General features: G+C 41.9%; 1 protein-coding gene across 18 annotated transcripts in view; it reads left to right on the top strand.

Annotated features, from left to right (window-relative positions):
- Positions 1–19,190, top strand: part of ank2b (ankyrin 2b, neuronal) — a 219,178-nt gene that overhangs the window by 185,756 nt on the left and 14,232 nt on the right. For 11 of the 18 annotated variants that reach the window (XM_056442737.1, XM_056442738.1, XM_056442740.1 and 8 more), the window contains 10 exons: positions 4,685–4,810; positions 4,967–5,089; positions 5,725–5,751; positions 6,041–6,062; positions 7,982–12,544; positions 13,033–13,110; positions 13,224–13,355; positions 13,454–13,603; positions 13,696–13,930; positions 14,383–14,443. In XM_056442737.1, the coding sequence (XP_056298712.1) occupies positions 4,685–4,810; positions 4,967–5,089; positions 5,725–5,751; positions 6,041–6,062; positions 7,982–12,544; positions 13,033–13,110; positions 13,224–13,355; positions 13,454–13,603; positions 13,696–13,930; positions 14,383–14,443 (5,517 nt within the window). The remainder of the gene's footprint in view (positions 1–4,684; positions 4,811–4,966; positions 5,090–5,724; positions 5,752–6,040; positions 6,063–7,981; positions 12,545–13,032; positions 13,111–13,223; positions 13,356–13,453; positions 13,604–13,695; positions 13,931–14,382; positions 14,444–19,190) is intronic. The other 7 variants (XM_056442749.1, XM_056442750.1, XM_056442746.1 and 4 more) reach the window with 6 other exon arrangements.

Genomic DNA, 19,190 nt, shown 5'->3' with positions numbered 1-19,190 from the left:
AGTCAGCTGCTAGCTGTTCCCCGGTAGTCCCCGAGCAGCCGGGAGGCTGGGTAACTGTTCGCAGGAATAGTAAGTCTACACAGAAACCCGCTGTGCACCAACCACTTCACGTTTCCAACCGGTTTTCCCTGCTCAGCGACACACCTGCTGAGGAACACACCCTGGTTATCGGGAGCTCTATAGTCAGGAACGTGAAAATAGCGAAGCCGCGGACCAGAGTCGTGTGCCTCCCGGGGGCCAGAGCGGGCGACGTGGAGTCTTGTTTGAAACTGCTGGCTAAGGACAAGCGGAGATACAGTCAGATTGTAATACACGCCGGTGGTAATGACTCCCGACTACGCCGGTCGGAAGTCACTAAAATGAATGTGGAATCGGTGTGTGCTTATGCCAAGACGTTGTCGGACACCGTAGTTTTCTCTGGTCCTCTCCCAAATTTGCTGACGGACGAATTGTTTCGCCGAATGTCATCATTCAACCGCTGGCTGTCGAGGTGGTGCCCAGCGAATAATGTGGGCTACGTAGACAACTGGAAGACTTTCTGGGGAAAACCTGATCTGATGAGGAGAGACGGCATCCATCCCACGTTGGACGGAGCGCGTCTGATTTCTGCGAACATGACCAAGTTGATCACCGGACTTAATCCATGACAACCAAGGGTTCAGATCAGGAACCGGGAGCAGAGTTGTAGTCTTACACCCTTCTCTGCTCTTCCATTCGAGCAGTTACCCACCCACAGCTCTAAGAGTAGAGACTGTGTCTGTCCCACGGCCACTTCAATTAAATAAATCAAAAGTAAGCTGAAGAGGAGTCGTACAAACTAACCTTATACAAGTTAACAACATTATTTCAGCAGTGCAACAAAACAGGACTATTAAATGTGGTCTCCTAAATATTAGATCTCTGTCATCTAAAGCTGTGTTACTAAATTATTTAATATCAGATAATCACATTGATTTATGTTGTCTAACTGAAAGCTGGCTGAGTCATGAAGAATATGTCTACCTAAATGAATCGATTCCTCCAAGTCATACTAATACTGACATTCCTCGAGGAGGTGGAGTAGCAGCCATCTTTGACTCGAGCCTATTAATAAATCCAAAACCTAAATTAAACTACAACTCATTTGAAACCCACTCACAGCTTTGGCCACACGCTTGATCTTGTTCTTACTTATGGCGTTGACATTGAGCATTTGAAGGTCTTCCCACAGAATCCTCCTCTGTCAGACCACAACCTCATAACTTTAGTTTATACTACCGGAGTGTACACCGTTAGTCAAAAGTTTCTACACCAGATGTCTAACTGACAGTGCTGTAGCTAAATTTAAAGAATCGATTCCTTCTGCATTTGATTCAATACCACGTCTCAATATAACAGAGGACTCCTGGTCTAACTTTAGTCCGTCCCAGATTGATCATCTTGTTGACAGTGCCACAGGCTCTCTGAGAATGACACTGGACTCGATAGCCGCTCTGAAGAAGAAGACAGTGAGGAAGAGGAGGTTTGCTCCCTGGTATAACCCTCAGACCCGCAAACTGAAGCAAACGTCACGAAAGCTTGAACGCATATGGCGTTCAACTAATCTGGAAGAATCCCGCTTAGTTTGGCGAGATAGTCTTAAAACTTATAAGAAGGCCCTCCGTAATGCCAGCGCAGCCTATTACTCATCAGTAATAGAGAAAAATAAGAACAACCCCAGGTTTCTCTTCAGCACTGTAGCCAGGCTGACAGAGTCACAGCTCTGTGGAGCCGAGTATTCCTATAGACCTCAGTGGTAATGACTTTATGAACTTCTTTAATGAAAAGATGTTAACTATTGGGGACAAGATAAATAATCTCTTGCCCATAACCAGTGCCAATCTGTCCTCAAGTGGAATGGCCTTGGAAACCGCTGTATGCCCTGGTGTATATTTGGATGGCTTTTCTCCCATCAACCGTGACCAATTATCTTCAACGGTTTCTACTTCTAACACGTCTACCTGTCTCTTGGACCCCATCCCGACGAGGCTGCTTAAAGACGTTTTGCCTTTAATTGGCAGCTCTCTATTAGATATTTTCAATGTGTCTTTGTTAACAGGCCACGTACCACATTCCTTCAAAGTAGCTGTCATTAAACCTCTCCTGAAGAAGCCCACTCTGGATCCAGAGGTGTTGGCTAACTACAGACCGATCTCTAACCTCCCCTTCCTCTCCAAGATCCTTGAGAAAGTGGTCGCAAATCAGTTGTGTGACTTTCTGCATCATAATAGTTTATTTGAGGAGTTTCAGTCAGGATTTAGAAAACACCACAGCACCGAGACAGCACTGGTGAAAATTGCAAATGACCTCTTAATGGTAGCAGATAAAGGACTCCTCTCTGTACTGGTCTTGTTAGACCTTAGTGCTGCATTCGACACCATTGACCATGACATCCTATTACAGAGACTGGAGCAGTCGATTGGCATTTCAGGCACGGCACTAAGTTGGTTTAAATCCTATTTATCAGATCGATCTCAGTTTGTATTTGTAAACGATGAAGCCTCGATAACCACCAACGTTAGTCACGGAGTTCCACAGGGTTCTGTGCTTGGACCAATTTTATTTACCTTATACTGTACATGCTTCCTTTGGCCAATATTATCAGGAAACACTCCATAAACTTTCATTGTTATGCAGATGATACTCAACTATATATCGATAAAACCAGAGGAGAGCAACCAACTCAGTAAAATTCAAGCATGTCTTAAAGACATAAAAACATGGATGACCTGCAACTTCTTGATGTTAAACTCAGACAAAACCGAAGTAATTTTACTCGGCCCTGAGCACCTCAGATCAAGTATCTGGTGATGTGGTTTCTGTAGATGGCATTGCTCTAGCATCCAACACCACTGTAAAGAATCTCGGCGTTATCTTTGATCGGGACTTGTCCTTTAACTCCCACGTAAAGCAAATATCAAGGACTGCATTCTTTCAACTACGTAATATTTAAAAAATCAGGCACATCTTGTCTCAAAAAGATACAGAAAAATTGGTTCACGCGTTCGTTACTTCGAGACTGGATTACTGCAACTCCTTATTATCAGGCTGCTCTAATAAGTCTCTTAGGTCCCTCCAGTTGATCCAGAATGCTGCAGCTCGTGTTCTCACTAAAACTAAGAAAAGAGATCACATCACTCCTGCACTAGCTGCTCTGCACTGGCTCCCCGTAAAATCAAGAATCACTTTTAAAATTCTTCTCTTAACCTACAAAGCCTTGATTGGTGATGCTCCATCATATCTTAAGGAGCTTGTAGTACCATATTGCCCCACTAGAGCACTGCGCTCACTAAATGCAGGGCTACTTGTAGTTCCTAGAGTCTTAAAAAGTAGAATGGGAGCCAGAGCCTTTAGTTATCAAGCTCCTCTTTTATGGAACCAGCTTCCAATTTCAGTCCTGGAGGCAGACACAGTCACCTCATTTAAGAGTAGACTTAAGACTTTCCTCTTTGACAGAGCTTATAGTTAGGGCTGAATCAGGTTCACCTGGTCCAGCCCCTTGATATGCTGCTATAGGCTTATAGCTGCCGGGGGACGTTTTAGGATGCACTGAGTACCTATCTCCTCTTTTTTCTCTCCTTAAGGATGAATTTTCATCTCTCAATCACACGTTACTAACTCTGCTTTCTCCCCGGAGTCCTTTTGACTTCACGTCTCATGGGGTCATCGGACCCTATGAGACGGCATAGATCCTATCTGCCTGATGGATCATCGAGGTCTGGGTCGTGGAATTCCTGCCACCAACTACGCCACTGCCCTGTTGAGACTCCGCCCACTGTTGAGACTCCGCCCACTCCTCCTCTCTACCTCCATCTGCCGTGGAGGTCTCCTTCGTGGAATATGCCTACTATGAACTATTCATACACTCTGTCATATTCATTGAATGTATTTTAACTCAAAATCTGTCCTTCTGTACACATGACATCTATTACATCTGTCCATCCTGGAGAGGGATCCTCCTCTGTTCTCTCTTGAAGGTTTCTTCCATTTTTTCCCACTGAAGGGTTATTTGGGAGTTTTTCCTGATCCGATGTGAGGTTTTGGGGCAGGGATGTCTGTGTACAGATTGTAAAGCACTCCGAGACAAATTTGTAATTTGTGAAATTGGGCTATACAAATAAACTGAATTGAATTGAATTATCAGCCAATCAAAAAAAAAGAAATGGGCTACACAATAACCAATCAGAAAAAAACGTATCTGTTGTATCTGGGTAAGATTTAATCCAATAACCAATGAAAATAAAGCATCCTGGTATTGCGCGCGACTGATATCCGAAAGTTCTCGTCTCTCTCTCTCAAATTGAATAAATACTTTGTAATTGGTTGAATTGTCAGTGCCATGTGTCAAATCTTTTCTGCATGTCTGAGCAATTATTAACAACAACAAAACACTAATAATAATATGGGGGGGGGGGGGGGGCTGGTCTGTGGGCATACGGCAGGGGCGGGGCGGGAGGAATGGGGGCGGGGGGATATGTCACTCTTGCCTGTCTTCAAAACTTGAGAGCCCTGTTTTATTTTAAAGGCTACATTCAATGGTCAGAGCTTTATTTCTAGACAAAATGGGTGTACCGGTACATGGAAGAGAAACATGAAAACATTAATTGAAAGTTGAATGTTTTTGTTGTATTCTGCTGTTAATAAGTCTATTTGTCATATTTTTCAGGTCCTGGAAGGCAAACCTATCTATGCAGACTGCTTTGGGAACCTTGTTCCACTCACCAAAAGTGGCCAGCACCATCTATTCAGCTTCTTCGCCTTTAAGGAGAACAGACTAGCACTCTTCATCAAAGTGAGCGCTATTCTTTATTTGAAACAACCGCCACGGTTATTAAGCAAGTGTAAACAATAATTCATCATATTGTATTCTTCAAATCGCACATAACAATCTAATCATACGAGATCTTCCCTAATGAATAATACTGATGGAACTGATTGACTGTTGCAGATCAGAGACAACACTCAGGAGCCATGTGGCCGCCTGTCCTTTATGAAAGAAGCCAGGAACTACAGGTCACTCACACAACATGCCATCTGCAACCTCAACATCAGCCTGCCATCGTACTGCAAGGTAAGTGGTTTGACTCAAAAGAAGAAGCTTTGTGTTCTAGTTCATAAAAAGCACTTTAATTATATACTTTATTTATCATCTTGAGCCTATTTTCCCTGACACACTGTCATACTTAAAATGTCCCATATATACATTTTACAAAACATAAACCCAATTATGTTCTTATTAAATATTCCTTAATTTCACTTTCTTATTTCATTCAGAACTGCTTGACATCCCAAGTAGTTTATTGTATAATCACCCAACATGATTGCTCTATAGTGTTGTTAAAACCTGCTTTCTACCCAGTGAGCCATCTTGAAGACTGTACGAGGCCCCATTACAGGCTGGTTGCATTTAATCAAATCAGAAGAAAACTAAATGTAATTGACTTAAAATTCCAGATGTTATGCAATGTGGTGGCAAGTTGCTAATGCTTCATGCTGGACCAAACAAAGTGTAACTGAGGCTACCTGGATGCTTCTGGTTTCACATCCAGAGTCTTTGTGCAGCTTAATGACCTTTGGAGCTCTCCATCATAACTGGTTGTTGCTTTGGTAACCGTACATTGCCTACTGTCTTCTTTCTCCTTTTAATGTTGCTGTTGTTTCTATGTGCTCATCTTTCTGCTTCACGCTGCTTCTTGCTAAAAAAAGGAGTCTGATTCAGACCAAGAGGAAGAGGTACAAGTAGCCCTGCTTCCCCCTCCCTCTACTAACTAGCTATGTTGACCTGTCCACTGTCTTGTTATGAGGTGTACATATAAGACAAGTGTCAATTATTATATTTTAGATTAATTTTGTTTAATTTTGTATTATATTAGATTGTGATTTGCCATTGGCATAGCTAATTTATGCTGTTGTGTTATGTGTGTCCTTTAACTTCTCTTTCTAAAGTAGCAGATGTAGAAGTAGTTTTAGAGTATAGATGAAACGAGACTAACTGTGGTCCATTTTCGATGTTGTTTTCCAGACTGGCAGAACACTACAGAAATGTAAGAATAATTTTCCCATTTCATTCTACTCTTTAACGTGTACTAAAATAGTTCTTATCTATAATAATACTGCATGCCTTTATTAATCAAACTAATATGATATATTATTGTGTGAATAATTAGTCAGATGTTGTTAAACATTGTGTGCAGTGTAATAACCCAAGTGATAGCCAGAGTTAAACCTTAGCTAAATCATAGACCAGTTTTCAAAGTCCTTTAAACTTCATGTATTTTTATCCTGTCTCATAACTCCCCATGTCAAAGTTATGTTTCTCCGGAGGCATAACTTCCCTTTTTATTTTCCTTTTTTTCTAAATTTCACACCTGCCTTATTGTCACTTCCCCCTTCACCATCTGAGATCTGACATTTGGAGAAAGAGTTAAACATGAAAAATGAATGCATTCATTCTGTGGTGACGTTTTGCTGGCTAAAGCATACACAATGCATTTTTTGTTATCCAAATTATAATTAGTTTTGCCCTTGTTTGGTCTTTTATTGGCTCTAAGCAAACATGCTTGTGTTGAGGTGGAGTGACACAACTGGAGTCATGTTTGTGCCGCTCAGGCAGTGCAATCCAATGTGGCTACTTGTATTTTACCTGCACAGAGCTCTGAGATCCTGAAACCGGGTGCTACTTATTGCGTGAATAATATCCAGCTAAGCGTAGTAAACCTCTTCACCCATGTTTAATCCATCCCCTTCTACCCTGCTTCACTTTGTTCATGTAGTAATGATTAGAATACAAAAATAGAAACAAATACAACGTACTTGAGCATTTAAATTAATGTTATAACAAAACAGCCAGTGCTATAAATTAAACATACATGGCTGATATGCTACTGATTCAAGTTACATGTATAAATGCGTAATAAAGGCATTATGCATATTTAATATAGATGATTGATACAGTCTGTCATAGCAATTCTTCTGCAATGGACCAAAAACTCACCACATTACTGAATTAAGACATATTTACACGCATCCTTTAATCATGAACACCTATCATCTACTAATTACAGATTCAGTCATTACATTGAACATACACTTACTCCATTTACTCTTCACCAAAACCTTTCCATCAACACTTCCCTTTGCTTTGCATGGAAATAACTTGTCTGTGTGCTTGTATGTCTGTGAATGGGTGTGCTTGTATTCTATGTCGTGTTTATGAGAGTTAATTACTTCTTTTGCTGATGTGCTTATTTTGAAATGTGACGTTTTTCTTATTTCAGTTCTCATTATATAGCAATCTAGTTATATTTTAAATGTTTCATTAAACATAAGGCTGAATGGAGGGAAAAGGGAATCAAAACATTATCCCTCCAATCCAACATTGTATAGTATTCCAGAGACACTCTTTCTGCCTGAAACATGATCTGCTTTGCATACAATAAAAAGTTGGGCAATGCATCATATTTTGTATCACTGGCTTTCATTTGATAGACACAACTAGAAATCTGAGTTGTTTTCAAGACATGTTTGCCACATTGACATTTGTCATACATCCGAGCAATCTTGAGATGTCTTGATGTTATTTCTTTGTTTCCTTTGTTGTCTATTGTACTGATTAGTTTATTGGTTTCATGGTTGTTCAATCATTGTTTTATGTATTTTTGTTTTGTTTTATAGTTTTGTCTTGTGAGTGTGGGTGAGCTGAGTGTATATGCAAGTTATTTCCTGCTCATATCCTTTTCCATTGGTATTATTTAGCCCTTCTTTTTCCACAGTTCCCCAGAGACATATGACTATACATCCCAATTCAACTGATGCCCTGATGTAGAACCCTTTGTGAATTTGTTGTCTTATGATCCCTGCAGTGTGCTCCAATCATGTCCTGACCACATTCTCCAATGTCTGTCTCCTTTCATTTGAATTTTTTATTTTTTTATTCCTTACTTGTTCTTCTTCCAAATGGAAGATGAAGAGACGCCGACGTCAGTCCTGAAATCAGAGCTGATTCGACAACCAGACCTTCTATCCGACGTGTCAGAGATGAAACAAGATTTGATCAAAATGACTGCCATCTTGACTGCAGACTCCACAGTGAAATCCCCTTCCATAGGAAGGTCTGGTCTAGAGAAAGGGACTGAGGAGGTTTCTGGAGAGCCATTAGAGATAATGGAGAAGGACTTAGAGAAAGTCAAAGAGGACTTAGAAAAAGTCAGTGAAATACTAAGAAGTGGAACATATGAGGGTGAGGCAGCAGAGGAGGCAGCGAAAGCAGCTAGGATGGTCGAGGAGTGGGTTCTCCTCTCGGACAGTGAGATAGAGGTGGTCAAAAAGATGGCAGCCTTAGAAACTCAAGAGCCTGTCTTACGTGAAAGCAGAACTAACAGGGCTCCCAGACCTAAAGCAATAAAGGACAGCGGTGACCTTAAAGAATACCTCCTGGATGCACCAGTGAGTTCCGAAATAAAAGAGCCAGCCGTCCAAGAGAAAATCACTGATGTTGGACTCTGCAAAAGTGCAACGCTAACTACCCCAACCAAGGTGCATGACAAAACAGCTGCTAAACCAGTCAGAAGGAAGGGGAAGGACCATGAGCAGGCAGAAGAATCAACAGAGGCAGGTCGTCTTCTGAGATTGCCTTCAGCTTCTGGCCCAGGATCACCTGTATCACCAGTTGTTGAAGAAACTCCCATTGGGTCAATAAAGGCCAAAGTCAAAGCCTTACAACAGAAAGTGGAAGCAGAGCAAAAGAGCAAAAAGGTCCCTGGAAGCAAGGCCTCGCAATTGCCTGTCATCAGTAAACCCTCTCCAAAAGCCAAAGAAAGCCCTAAATCAAAACGGGGTCCCCCGAATTCCCCCAAAGCTAAATCTGAAAAGCTTGAGGAGACTATGTCAGTTAAAGAACTGATGCAAGCATTCCAAACGGGACAGGACCCCTCCAAAAGAAAGTATGGGCCATTCGAGCTCAAAACATCATCTTCGTCAAAAATGGAGACAACCACAACATCAGACACCATCCAGTCAAAATCCATGACCAAAGCAATAACCCCACGTGTCTCTCAAGAAAGAGAAGTATCTTTGGATTTCAAAAATTGCAAGAAAGAGACCATTCGGCAAGACGGAGAGATAGACACCAAGTATGTTGCTTCAGCTCATTCTGAGCTAACTGAAACTGCAGACTTTGGAAATGGTGGTCTTGATGACAGCCCTGACAGCTTCAAACACGAGGGTGTGGCAGACTCCCTAAGTGCCAGCTCTGGAGATGGTACCCCTCATTTAAGCTCTGAGGACAGTGGCAAACATGAGGGTCTTGCCACTCCAGACACAAGCCCAGAGAGTCTATTTCCCAAAACTGGACAGCAGACCTCTACAACATTGTCAGCAACTGGTACAAGAGTCAAAAAAGAATTTATTGACACAGAGAAGTCTGGACACTCTGTTGTAGGGACCACTGTTGACCAACGCTCGACAGAATTGACTCTCCCTGTTTCTTCCACCACGGCTGCAGATGATCACACTAAAAGTGTTAGGAAGAGTCAGTCTAAGCCATCTATACCTCAACAGCTTACAAAGAGAATGTCAGAGACTGTAGAAACTTTTCTTAGCGATGACGAGAGCCCTGATCATCAGCTAGAATTGTCTTTAGTTGGTTCTCCAGCCTCTAGATCCTCTTCTCAGCGTCATGAAAGCTTAGTGCTGCCTTTAAAACAAGACTCAGATACTCTCAGTCCATTAGCTGACGAGTCTTTGACAATAAGCCACAGAGACTCTTTAGAAGATAGTCCTCTCATGGATGAAAACTCCTCCCATAAATCCCCCGATTCCATTGAACCTAGCCCGACCAAGGAATCACCCCCTCAAGACTCCTTAGAGAGCAGCCCTTTAGAGCAAAAAAGCCACCTATCCTTCCTATCAACTCTAGGTCCACCGTGTGAATCCCCAAGCCATCCAGATACCTCCGAAGCTACAGACTTCCCTCAAGATGCTTTGCGTGGTAGGCTGCTTCGAGACCATGAGGGTAGTGCTGACGGTGACAGTTGTGAGCAGACATCACAGATGACAAGTTCCGTTAAGAGTCCCCTCTACCCTGATACTCCCAGTTCTGAGGTAAACCCCAAACCCTCTGACTATACATTCTTACCTGTTCCATCCAAAACGGCTTTCATCCCTGGAGACCAAGAAGAAGAGGATGCCTCAGACAGTTTTGAAGCTAAAAGAAAAATCACTCCAGAGGAAGAGATGTTTAAGATGGCAGCCAAAATAAAAACATTTGATGAAATGGAACAAGACGCAAGGAGAAAAAAGAACTCTAGAAAAGATATGTTACCCACAACAAATGCCACACAAGGGGATGACGGCTATGAAACAATAGATCACACCAGTGAGACGCTTTCACAAAATAAATGTGGGATCAATAGACCCACTGAACAGTCAGAGTTAGCTCATTTTGTTGATCCCCATATTAAAGTACAAACTCCGTCTCCTTTTTCAGCAGGTTTGCATGATGGACCCCAGAGCAAAGAGTTCAAGAGCGCAACAAGATCAGCCACTGTCAGTTCAGAGGGGCCTCATTCTGTCTCAGTCCACCATCATTCAAAATCTACATTGGAAACTACACAGGAGCAAAAAGTCCCACCATCTGTAAAAGGTGATCTAGACGGCACTGCCAAAAAGGCTGTTGTAACAACATACACTGAAAACAGGACTGATGAGCAAAAGGAGGAGAGTTTAAGGAAGTCAAGAGATAACACAGGAGATGATAATGATGGTCAAGCGTTAAGTGTTAAGCTAAAACAAGTTAGCAATGAAACGGATGAGGTGAAAGGAGATACAAATGACATTCCAAGCACACCGGAGGCTGGATGCAGTGCAGCTGTTGCCACATGTCAAACAAAGGAACTGTTCAAACCGAATGTCTGCATATATGATGACACAGAGGGGGATGAGCTGGCACTGGAGCCTCCCAGAACAGAGTCAAAGGGAGTCACTGCAAGGGTAGAAACTGACTCATGGTCAGCCATGAGGGAGGATGATGCCACTTTTGCAGCTCGTGTAAAAGAGGAGGACAAGAAGATACTGAATCTGGTGGTGGACCGTCAGTCTCTGCAAGCAACTCCAGACACAACACCTGGTAGAACGCCAACCGAAGAGAGCAGTTCTACCAGTGAACCCAACCCTTTTCTATTCCAAGAAGGGAAGCTTTTTGAGATGACCCGAAGTGGTGCTATTGACATGACGAAGAGAAGCTATGAGGAAGAGGGGGGTGGATTTGCCTTTTTTCAGATAGGTGAACAACCTTTAGATGAGCCTCTCTTAGAAGAGGTCAGGCAAGAAAGTAGATCAGCAGTAGAACCTGAAGTTGGCCTCAATCTAACACTAGTGGTTAAGACTGAGGAGACTAAGGAGACTGAGGAGACTGAGGTGACGGAGAGAGCACAAGAAGCAACAGATTCTCCGCTTCAGTCCACACCCGAAGGTGATCAGCTAACCTCTAAAACTGATGCCTCCAAATCTAAAATCCCTAAAATGGGCATTTCCGCTTCAGCAAAACCTACAAAAAAAGATCAGACATCAGCTGAAGGTCTAGACAAAAATGTTAACAAAGGATGTCTAGATTTAGACAAAAGTGCCCCTAACCAACTGATTACAACTGTACAGACAGCCGAAACTACAGTCACTAGATCAGTTTACTCTGAGCAGGGCCAAGAGTCCTCTGATTCATCTCCAGAAGAACCACAGTCAGTGATAGGAGCGCCCAAACCAACAGCCAAGTCCAAAGAAAGTGCTTCCACTAGTGGTAAAAAGACTGCGGTCAATACACAAGTTAAGTCTGCTCAACAAAGTAGGGGCAAATCCAGAATTCCCTCTCAATCTCATGCAAACTCTTCTACCGCTCATAAAAAAGAGCCCTCCTTTATTTCTGAATCTAAATCCAGAATTCCCATCAAGGCTAGCACTCCTAAGCTTGAGTCTATTGTCAAACATGCTGAATCTACCAAAGAGAAAAAACTGAAGATACCTGTGAAAAAGGATTCAAGGAGAAAATCTGAGACAGACACAGGTCCCTCCGTAACTATCAAAACCAAGACACCATCTTTCAAAGCCAAGAGCTTCTGTGAGGGGGAGTCTAACAGGCCATCTGCTAAAAAAGGTCGCCCGTTGAGTTGTGAGTCAGCAAAATCAAAAGGCTTCCAGTCCAGATTGCCAATCCGAGGTAAAAGTGGTCAGTCATCTCATTCATCAACACCGACGAAAGAGAAAAATGAGCAGTCCATTGAGTTCTTTGAAGAGATAAGCGATGAAGCAGCTAAACTTGTGGCAAGATTGGCAGAGACAGAGAAAGACGGAGACGTTGCAGCTGCCATCTCGGAGGACGAAAGCAGTCTCATAGATCCATCTATTATAGAAAGAGAAACATTCCCTGAGATGCAGTTCCCGCCCTCAGGAGACGTCTTTCCCATTAGACCACTGTGGGATAACCCTGATGAGACACAGGTGCAGCGAACCCCAGATGATAAAGTCCAAAGTCAAGGTATCCCCCCAGTTTAAGGGGCTATTCTCTATCTATTGTGCCTCATTAGTACACTGTAGCTGTAAAGGTCCTGCCACTCTGTCTCTTGTAGTTAAGTCCCTTTGTAGTTGAAGAATACATGTGGCTGTTTCTAGCTGTGTTTGTGTGTGTTATGACGTCTCTCTTTCCCTTTATGTGTGTTGAAAATCTCAAGATTGACTTAAAGGCTGTGAAAACAACTTAGTGACTAAAATGTTTTAAAACATCAAAGAGTAATTAATTATTTAAACAATCACATGTAATGTCATTTATTTTCTAATGATTGCAATGTATATTTCTCAATCATAGTCCTACTACAAGATCAAGTTAAGTTATAACTTAAGCAAACAAACTGTCAACAAAATCAAGAAAGCCAGTGAAGGTTTTTTTCGGACACCATTTGTGAATGTGACTTGATTTGGTATAACTTGCGGCTCTGACTGCTCATGGCTCTCTGGTGGTATTTGCAGTAGATCCACAGGATGAGGCCGAGAAAAAAGAGCAACGATTCACCATTATAGCCGACCACCTGGGCTTCAGCTGGACTGGTGAGTCACACCTTAGTAGCAGTGATCAAGCATACATCAAATATACAGTAAGAAATATAATTTGAAACATTTCAATCAAAAACATTATAATAATGATATATTTTTGTCTACAGAGTTAGCACGAGAGCTGGACTTCAGTGAGGAGAGGATTAACCTGATACGGTTTGAAAACCCAAACTCACTGCAAGACCAAAGCCACGCCCTTTTGAAACTCTGGGCAAAGAGTGAGGACAAGCATTCCACAGGTTAGTGACACGTTTCGTTAAATATTTCTAATAACTAACAAAATAGAACTTATTAAAATGTATAGTGGAATTTTGAAGTTTGTTTTCTATTTCAACAGAATCAACACTGATCCAAAGACTAACCAAGATCAATCGAATGGACATAGTTCACCTCATTGAAACCAAGATAATCAAGTCCACTCAGGAGGAGACATCATCACATACTTATGCAGAAATAGAGCAGACCATAACATTGGACCATAGTGAAGGTACAAAAAAGAATGTTAACTTGAAGCAGAGTTGTTTTTAACCAGCACTTATATCAACTCATACTGTATGCCTGCACTGTATCCTTCGTCAGGTTTCTCTGCCCTTCATGAAGATATCGACAGCCCCAGGCCAGGCCGGCGTACAGAAGCTGCAGGAAGGAGTCCAGGCTCAGGACTAGAGGTACCCATGGTGTCGGCAGAGGACCTGTCCTCCAGTTTGTCATCCCTTCATGAGACAGTGGGACAACCTGGAACCGATTCCCCAGAAACTGGCCTTAATAGAAATGATCAGAAAGAGAAACAACAAAAAGAGATGGAAAAAATATAGTAAGTTTAAAGTTATATAGGATACGGGTTACACTGCACCTTATATTGACAAATGAAACAAACATCTATGGAAAAAAGTAAACTGTTGACTTTAGTTTGCAGGCTATAGCTAATTAGTAAATCCACTGACACATAATGCAGCTCAAAAACCTAGATGTAAATGTCAGCATTAGTCAGTTTAGATATTCTTTGCTGTGGTTATTACTCAAAAGAAGCATTTTTATTGAAATATCTATTGTTCTTCCTTCTAATAATAATTCTTCACAATAGTTTGAAAAAAAGGAAAACTTAGTTAGGAAATTTAGTTTGATTTATGTGACACTGTTTTTTGTTGGAATATGTATTTTAACATTATGACAAAGATCACTGACTAGATGTAAGACTTATCATTATCTATTTCTTTATCAATTTATCAACTATCCTGTAACTGAATGCTGTATTTTTGTTCACAGCTCAACACAAAGAGTATACGAGGAATTGACAGACACGGTACAAACAGGCAGTTTTAGACAAGTAAGTCCTTTATACACATTGTACCCCACCTCTCCAGACAACCTCCGATCCCCTGTGATAGACCCTGTGATCAAAGGGGCACCCATGTTAGACGCCCAGATTACCCCACCGCCTTTCCCCAGTATTGAACCATGTGAAGAAGATCGGGCTGCTGGAAATAGGGGCGGAGAGGGTGGAGAAGAGTGGAGTTTGGAGTGTCTACAAACCAACTATTCTGAATACAATGCTCATTATTTGTCACCATGGCGAGAGTCATACAATAGTACCCCACCAGGTCTATGCGAGAGTCGACCATTGTCTGTGACCGATTTTGGGGATAGCTTGATTGAGTGTGATCAAGCTGAGCAAGATTTATGGAAACTGTCTTTGGAGTTTACGAAAACCGATGAGATCCCTGAAAATATTTGCTTAACAAAACCTACAAGTGAACTGCCTACTCATGGTTCCACTAATGCGGTGACAGAATCCATGCTGAGCAAACAAATGGCCAACAGACACATGGATGAAGTGTCACATCGACTGTATAAAATCTTGTATGGATATGATTTTGAGTTGATGGATTCAGATCGTGAGGATTTGTCTCTGGTTCCTATGGATGAAGACAGAATTCAGTCTGAAGTCAGGACAGTTGATGTTGAGGGAGCATCTAGACACGCAAATATTGATGAAGATGTTTCAAACTCTTTGTTAGAGATTGACATTTCCCATGTCTCAATTTCACCCAACCGTAATGTTAAATCCCTTAACGGCATGAATCAAATCGACACAGCCACTCAGGCATTAGCAAGTCTCTCTGATGTCAGTTGTAGCATTCCAGTCGTATTGTCTCAAAAGCCAGAGCTCATAAGCACAACTGCCTTCATGCAGGTGTCACATGACTCAAATTTGCAACAACTAGACATTGATGAACTCAATGTTCTTGCACATGATTCTCCAATACCTCAGTTTAGGCCCTTGTCTCCCCTACCACCGCCTATTTTTCCATGGCAAAGTGGTGATGTTGGGGCTTCTGCTCCAGTGCAACCATTACTGAGTGTGCCAAATACTGACATGCTCTTAACACCAGAAGCAGAGGAAAGGCCTTTGACACCAATGGTTTCAAACAAAAGACCATTTGGAAGGCCAGTATCTGTCAGCAGCGATTGTAGTGGTGAGGTATCCATCTCATCTCAATCATTAACTTTTGACAATGAAGACAGAGACTCCTCACCTGAGTGTGCCATTTTTGAAAAGATGCAGTGTTTTTTTATATCCTCTGAAAATGTGTCTTCTTATTTCAATGAAATTAAATCATCATCTCCTGAATCTAGTGGCAGCATCAATGCACATTGTTGGCTTCGACCTGACTCCCCCAGCTCAGAGTCTTTTACCACTGGTCAATGTAGATCATCAACACGTGAGTTGGTGTCATCAGATTTGGAATTTAAAAGTACACATTTGTTATCAATGTCTTTTGAAGAGAGGCCATCATCCTCAAAATCTGTAGGATCTGTAAATGAAGATAGAGCATTTTCACCTGATTCACACATACCTGGATTCAGTCTCAACTCGCCTAACTCATTTGTCGTACTGGCTAAATTAGTGTGTCCGGATATAGAATCAGTGTTGTCCGACATTGACGAGGAAATTGAGTTATGTTACCCATTGTTCATAGAAAATCGATCTTCTCTTGAGTCTTTGACATCTCGAACTAAAGACAGAAGACTTTCTCCTGATTCCCCTGTACCTGACTTCAGTCAGGCTTTGCCAGAGACTGATCCTGAGTTCAATGCTTACAGGACATGGACTCCTGAATCTGAGGCTTCAGAACTAGGATATTCTCCTTTGAATTTACAGATGTTTGATTTTGAGAACAGAGCAGCATCTCCCGGCTCAAGTGCATCCAACGATGGATTTAGACCTCTTTCACCAGACTCACCCATTCCTGAATTTACACAAGCACTACAAGAGTCCTGCGTTTCACTTATGGACTTGAGGACTTGTTCACCTGAGTCAGTGTTGTCCGACTTTGACGAGGAAATTGAGTTATGTTACCCAATGTCCTTTGAAGATCGATCTTCTCCTGAATCGTTGACATTTCTGACTAAAGAAAGAAGACTTTCTCCTGATTCCCCTGTACCTGACTTCAGTCAGGCTTTGCCAGGGACTGATCCTGAGTTTAATTATTATAGGACATGGACTCCTGAATCAGAGGCTTCAGAACTAGGATATTCTCCTTTGAATTTACAGATGTTTGCTATTGAGAATAGAGCAGCATCTCCTGGTTCAAATGCATCCAATGATGAATTTAGACCTCTTTCACCAGACTCACCCATTCCTGAATTCATACCAGCACTACACGAGTTTACCGTATCACATATGGACTTGAGGTCTTGTTCCACTGATTCAGTGTTGTCCGATATTGAAAAGGGAATTGAGTTATGTTACCAAATGTTCATAGAAGATCGATATTCTCCTGAGTCCTTGACATCCCTGACTAAAGACAGAAGACTTTCTCCTGATTCCCCTGTACCTGACTTCAGTCAGGCTTTGCCAGAGACTGATCTTGAGTTTAATGCTTACAGGACATGGACTCCTGAATCTGATGCTTCAGAACTAGGATATTCTCCTTTGAATTTACAGATGTTTGATTGTGAGATTAGAGCAGCATCTCCTGATTCAAATGCATCCAATGATGGATTTAGACCTCTTTCACCAGACTCACCCATTCCTGAATTTACACAAGCACTACAAGAGTCCTGCGTTTCACTTATGGACTTGAGGACTTGTTCACCTGAGTCAGTGTTGTACGACTTTGACGAGGAAATTGAGTTATGTTACCCAATGTCCATTGAAGATCGATCTTCTCCTGAATCCTTGACATCTCTGACTAAAGACAGAAGACTTTCTCCTGATTCCCCTCTACCTGACTTCAGTCAGGCTTTGCCAGAGACTGATCCTGAGTTTAATACTTACAGGAAATGGTCTCCTGAATCTGATGCTTCAGAACTAAGATATTCTCCTTTGAAATTACAGATTTTTGATTTTGAGAACAGAGCAGCATCTCCCGGTTCAAGTGCATCCAACGATGAATTTAGACCTCTTTCACCAGACTCACCTATTCCTGAATTTACACAAGCACTACAAGAGTCCTGCGTTTCACTTATGGACTTGAGGACTTGTTCAGCTGAGTCATTGTTGTCCGACTTTGACGAGGAAATTGAGTTATGTTACCCAATGTCCTTTGAAGATCGATCTTCTCCTGAATCGTTGACATCTCTGACTAAAGACAGAAGACTTTCTCCTGATTCCCCTCTACCTGACTTCAGTCAGGCTTTGCCAGAGAGAGATCCCAAGTTTAATACTTACAGGACAAGGTCAGAGGCTTCAAAACTAGGATATTCTCCTTCGACTTTAAAGATGTTTGATTTCGAGAAAAGAAGTGCATCTCCTTGTTCAAGTGGATCCAACGATGAATTTAGACCTCTTTCACCAGACTCACCCATTCCTGAATTCATACCGGTACTACAAGAGTTTACCGTATCATATATGGACTTGAGGTCTTTTTCCACTGAATCAGTGTTGTCCGACATTGACGAGGAAATTGAGTTTTGTTACCCATTGTTCATAGAAAATCGATCTTCTCCTGAGTCTTTGACATCTCTAACTAAAGACAGAAGACTTTCTCCTGATTCCCCTGTACCTGACTTCAGTCAGGCTTTGCCAGAGACTGATCCTGAGTTTAATACTTACAGGAAATGGTCTCCTGAATCTGATGCTTCAGAACTAAGATATTCTCCTTTGAATTTACAGATTTTTGATTTTGAGAACAGAGCAGCATCTCCCGGTTCAAGTGCATCCAACCATGAATTTAGACCTCTTTCACCAGACTCACCTATTCCTGAATTTACACAAGCACTACAAGAGTCCTGCGTTTCACTTATGGACTTGAGGACTTGTTCAGCTGAGTCATTGTTGTCCGTCTTTGACGAGGAAATTGAGTTATGTTACCCAATGACCTTTGAAGATCGATCTTCTCCTGAATCGTTGACATCTCTGACTAAAGACAGAAGACTTTCTCCTGATTCCCCTCTACTTGACTTCAGTCAGGCTTTGCCAGAGAGTGATCCCAAGTTTAATACTTACAGGACAAGGTCAGAGGCTTCAAAACTAGGATATTCTCCTTCGACTTTAAAGATGTTTGATTTCGAGAAAAGAAGTGCATCTCCTTGTTCAAGTGGATCCAACGATGAATTTAGACCTCTTTCACCAGACTCACCCATTCCTGAATTCATACCAGCACTACACGAGTTTACCGTATCATATATGGACTTGAGGTCTTTTTCCACTGAATCAGTGTTGTCCGACATTGACGAGGAAATTGAGTTATGTTACCCATTGTTCATAGAAAATCGATCTTCTCCTGAGTCTTTGACATCTCTGACTAAAGACAGAAGACTTTCTCCTGATTCCCCTGTACCTGACTTCAGTCAGGCTTTGCCAGAGACTGATCCTGAGTTCAATGCTTACAGGACATGGACTCCTGAATCTGAGGCTTCAGAACTAGGATATTCTCCTTTGAATTTACAGATGTTTGATTGTGAGATTAGAGCAGCATCTCCTGATTCAAATGCATCCAATGATGGATTTAGACCTCTTTCACCAGACTCACCCATTCCTGAATTTACACAAGCACTACAAGAGTCCTGCGTTTCACTTATGGACTTGAGGACTTGTTCACCTGAGTCAGTGTTGTCCAACTTTGACG

The sequence above is a fragment of the Pseudoliparis swirei genome, chromosome 21 (assembly GCF_029220125.1).
Source record: "Pseudoliparis swirei isolate HS2019 ecotype Mariana Trench chromosome 21, NWPU_hadal_v1, whole genome shotgun sequence".
NCBI lineage: Eukaryota > Metazoa > Chordata > Actinopteri > Perciformes > Liparidae > Pseudoliparis > Pseudoliparis swirei.
Note: the sequence above shows the minus strand (reverse complement) of the source record. Positions and strands in the feature narration are given on the sequence as shown.